The sequence below is a fragment of the Pongo pygmaeus genome, chromosome 16, assembly GCF_028885625.2.
Source record: "Pongo pygmaeus isolate AG05252 chromosome 16, NHGRI_mPonPyg2-v2.0_pri, whole genome shotgun sequence".
NCBI classification, from domain to species: Eukaryota; Metazoa; Chordata; class Mammalia; order Primates; family Hominidae; genus Pongo; species Pongo pygmaeus.
The window spans coordinates 97276454-97281104 of record NC_072389.2 but is presented as its reverse complement, the minus strand read 5'-3'; the positions used below and the strand labels follow the sequence as shown (position 1 = coordinate 97281104).

General features: G+C 36.8%; 1 protein-coding gene across 1 annotated transcript; it reads left to right on the top strand.

Annotated features, from left to right (window-relative positions):
- The first annotated feature begins 1914 nt into the window (after positions 1 to 1914).
- LOC129014318 (DNA helicase MCM8-like) lies at positions 1915 to 3034 on the top strand. The gene has a single exon (XM_054451600.2). It carries the CDS (start codon positions 1915 to 1917, stop codon positions 2701 to 2703), a length of 789 nt encoding a protein of 262 aa, XP_054307575.1. The 3' UTR covers positions 2704 to 3034.
- Positions 3035 to 4651: the final 1617 nt, after the last annotated feature.

Genomic DNA, 4651 nt, shown 5'->3' with positions numbered 1-4651 from the left:
TGGAATCTAGGCATTTTATATTATTCAAAAAGTTTTACAGATCTTTGAATGACTACATTATGTTTATTCTCACTTGTTTAATATCACTCTTATTTTTAGAAACTTCATTTACTTCCAAATATTAATATTATAAACAGCATTGCAATGAATGTCTTTAGGCAGAAAAGTCCTTCTTCATTTCAGATCATTTCCATTAATAGAATCCCAAAAAGAGAATTTCCCAGGTAAGGGTAAGAATATTTTCAAGACTCTTGAATTGTATGCCACGTTCCTTTCCTAAAGGCTGGAACCACTTTACATTTCTTCCAGCTGTGTTGAGTGTGTCTGTGTCACTGCACTCAATCTCTGATATTGAATATTCACATTTTTTACAGTTCTATTAATCTGTTAGATTAAAAATAGTATCTCATTGTTATTCTAATTTCCATTTTGTTGATAATGAGTGAGGTTGAAAAATTTTCAAATGTTTATTAGCCATTAATATGCCTCTATTTCATTGTCTTCATTCCTTTCCCCTTTATTTATTGGGAACTTAATGCTTTTATTACCTTTTGGCATGAGTTCTTTTTCTATTAAGGATACCACCCTTTGTCCTATTTGAAGCAAGTATTTCCTCTGGTTTATTTGCCTGTTAAGCAATTTTGAGAGAAATCGTATGTGAAAAATCTACTGATCTCCCTCTCCGTTATTTCTTCTACTCCTTTTGAGCTTAAAAAATGATCACTCCAGTTTATGTATAGATTTGGCCACTATTTATTTCCATTTTCTACTAGTAATTTTTTATGATTTATTTATTTTTAAACAAGCTCAATTCTTCTTAGTGAGGGTGTACCATACAAGGCTGAGGTTTAATAGGAAGTTATCAACTATATTTTGTTTTGTTCTTCTTCTTGGAATCCTATTTCTGCTATTGATTGTATATTTTAATAAGATACTTCTGTTCCAAGCCAATTATGCAAAGACACAATTGGAAACATAAATAATAAAGAAGAAATGCTTTTTCTCTCACTTCATTATTCAGATGGAGAAATGCTAATTGCCACTCAGCATAAGACATTTTCTACTTTTCACCAAGTAAATTTGGTAAAAAAGACACATATTCTTTGTCTGGGGTAATGGTAGAAATGAAGTGTTGCATTATTAAAATCTGTTGTTTTCCAGGTAGCTATGCACAGTAACTGGTATCTAGGGATGAATTCCAGTTCAAAGGGTTTCTATGAGTTGTTAACCAAAAATTCAGTGACAAGGACTAGCACAATTTTGTAATGCAAAAGAAAATGCCAAGCAAACTCTCCAGACAATAGACTATTTATCACAGTTTGTCAAAGTGAAGCAAGTACATAATTTCTTGATGCAGCTGACACATTCAATTATCTTCTAAAAGTTTCTATCACAGGACTCCTTTCAGCCATATATTGGGTACAAAAATGTAATCCATAATTACAGATATTTCATGTGCTTTATATGAAAAACCCAACAATCTCTTCCTGAGGCATTCTGTCTTCTACACAAACTGGAAAAAGAAAATAAATGCTTGGCAATCAAGACTTGAAAAGTGGCCGTGAGGGGCAGTCAAGTAGCTGACAGCTGAAAACAAGGAAAAAATATGTACAATGTAGCCTACAGTTTGGGTCTGCAGAGGAAATATTTTGTTATATATCATAGACTCACAGATGTCTGGGACTGAAAAGGACTTTGTGAGCATTAATTTTGTCTATCTCCCTGCTTGTCCTATAGCCAATAAAACTTTCCAAATCCAGGTGCATATCTTAAAAATCAAAATGTGATAATGTGGGGAGGTCAGGAGCGCCTCTGCCTGGCTGCCACCCCGTCTGGGAGGTGAGGAGCGTCTCTGCCCGGCAGTCCCATCTGGGAAGTGAGGAGCACCTCTGCCTGGCCGCCCTGTCTGGGAGAATGGGGAGTGCACTACTATCCAGATTTGATTTGGTCTTTATCCTGTTAGATACTCCAAATGAGCATCATGATCACTTACTCTCTGAACATGTGATTGCAATAAGAGCTGGAAAGCAGAGAACCATTAGCAGTGCCACAGTAGCTCGTATGAATAGTCAAGATTCAAATACTTCGGTACTTGAAGTAGTTTCTGAGAAACCATTATCAGAAAGACTAAAGGTGGTTCCTGGAGAAACAATAGATCCCATTCCCCACCAGCTATTGAGAAAGTACATTGGCTATGCTCGGCAGTACGTGTACCCAAGGCTATCCACAGAAGCTGCTCAAGTTCTTCAAGATTTTTATCTTGAGCTCCGGAAACAGAGCCAGAGGTTAAACAGCTCACCCATCACTACCAGGCAGCTGGAATCTTTGATTCGTCTGACAGAGGCACGAGCAAGGTTGGAATTGAGAGAGGAAGCAACCAAAGAAGATGCTGAGGATATAGTGGAAATTATGAAATATAGCATGCTAGGAACTTACTCTGATGAATTTGGGAACCTAGATTTCGAGCGATCCCAGCATGGTTCTGGAATGAGCAACAGGTCAACAGCGAAAAGATTTATTTCTGCTCTCAACAATGCTGCTGAAAGAACTTATAATAATATATTTCAATTTCATCAACTTCGGCAGATTGCCAAAGAACTAAACATTCAGCTTGCTGATTTTGAAAATTTTATTGGATCACTAAACGACCAGGGTTACCTCTTGAAAAAAAGCCCAAAAGTTTACCAGCTTCAAACTATGTAAAAGGACTTCACCAAGTTAGGACCTCCTGGGTTTATTGCAGATTAAAGCCATCTCAGTGACGATATGCGCACACGCACAGACAGACAGACACACAGACACACACACACACACACACACACACACACAGTCAAATACTATTCTCTGAAAAATGATGTCCCAAAAGTATAATAATAGGAAAAAAGCATTAAATATAATAAACTAATTTAAGAAGTGATAAAGTCTCCAGATGCAGTAGCTCACACTGTAATCACAGTGACTCAGGAGGCTGAGGTGAGAGGATTCCTTGAGGCCAGGGTTCGAGACCAACCTTGGGCAACATAGCAAGACCCCATTTCTTAAAAAAAAAAAAAAATTAAACTTAGCTGGGTGTGGTGGTGCATGCCTGTAGTCTCAGCTACTTGTGAGGCTGAGGCAGGAGGACTCTTTGAGCCCAGGAGTTTGAGGTTACAGTGAGCCACGATCACACCAATCACTGCACTCCAGCCTGGGCAATAAAGTAACTCTTGACTCAAAAAAATAAAAAAAATTGTAGTGGTAGCCATGTGTTAATTGTTAAATAAATTCTCCAAAAGGCTAAAAGTAAATTAAAAAAAAAATGTGATAATGTGGAAAATCAGAGGCTAGGTTTAAGGCCAATTCCACCATTTCCTAACAGCATTATCTTAGGGAATAATGTACCCAACTCAAACAATCCTGAATTCTTTTCTGAATATATGAGGTTCTTAATACATCCCTGGCTGGGTTTATGTGATGTTAATATGATACCATGCATGAGACTTCCAGCTCCTTCTTAACAATAAATGTCAGTCATTTCTCTCCTTCCCTTATCACTCCCCACAGAGAGATTTGGAAGGAAAAGCTGTCAACTAACCTCAAGATATTTAACAATATGTACCAACCCTCTAAGATAGGAAACTTCCCTGCATGCCTAACTTATATTTTTCATGTTGTAATTTTAGCCCATTTCTTCTGATTTACTTGCCAATAGAGTTTTTGAGTAAAGATGATAACACTTAGTAAGATAACCTTTCATTTGATGTTTCTGTAGACTTGATAACTGCCATCCATAGATGGTTCAGGGGCCTTCTCTTCCTTCCCAAAAGCCTTAAATAAATGAGAGACAGCAAGAAGATTATATTGCCAAATAGCATCTGACAAATGCCTTCTTTTTTCCTTTATATTTTATATCCATCTCCCCTACCTCCACCCTATGTGCTTTACTTTTATAATTTTAGAAAGGAATACCTAAGATGTTTTTCCTGGTTTTAGGTTGAACTGTCCTCTTCAAGTCATCTATTCATCACAGCAAGGGCCAAGGAAATGCATTTTGCAGATCACTTCCATTGTCCATGAGCTATTTTGTGACTGAACTGAACTTGGCATTTAATCCTAGCTTCCCCTCAAATGAATGTCAATTGACTGCATTAAATGCTTGTCTGTTTTATTTAAAATGCATAAGACAGGTATAAAACAAAAGTATACTCACGAGTATAAAGAAAAAGTTTTCTCATTTGTGGAAAACAATAAATTAGGAGGAACTTAAGAGAACCTCTTTTCATTTGCCAATAAGGAAAACCAAGGCTCAGAAATGTCCAAGGAGGTGCCAACACCATAAATGAGTTAGTCATTGTACATTAAGGAATGAGTTGCATTTGGTGACTCGTTCAGTTTTCGATTTGTCTATTCGCAAGCTGATGGAAAGGATTTGCATGACTTGGATCATTGTCTTTAAAGTCATTCTTTAAAACCACACATCAAAGTCACATATGGTTGGGAAAAACTTAACATTGCTTGGGAAAATAGCTAAGGCAATCACTGGCACAGAATTAATTGGCAGCCAAACAAAATCAGCAGAAAAAATCAATGATTATTTTTCTCCTTGCCAATCATTATCATCATTATTATTATACTGGGGTAGTTGACATTATTGTTCAGCAAATGTGCACTT

Bases quoted from the DNA above. Each gene is read 5' to 3' on its own strand.
- LOC129014318 (XM_054451600.2), top strand. From the start codon at position 1,915: ATGGGGAGTGCACTACTATCCAGATTTGATTTGGTCTTTATCCTGTTA.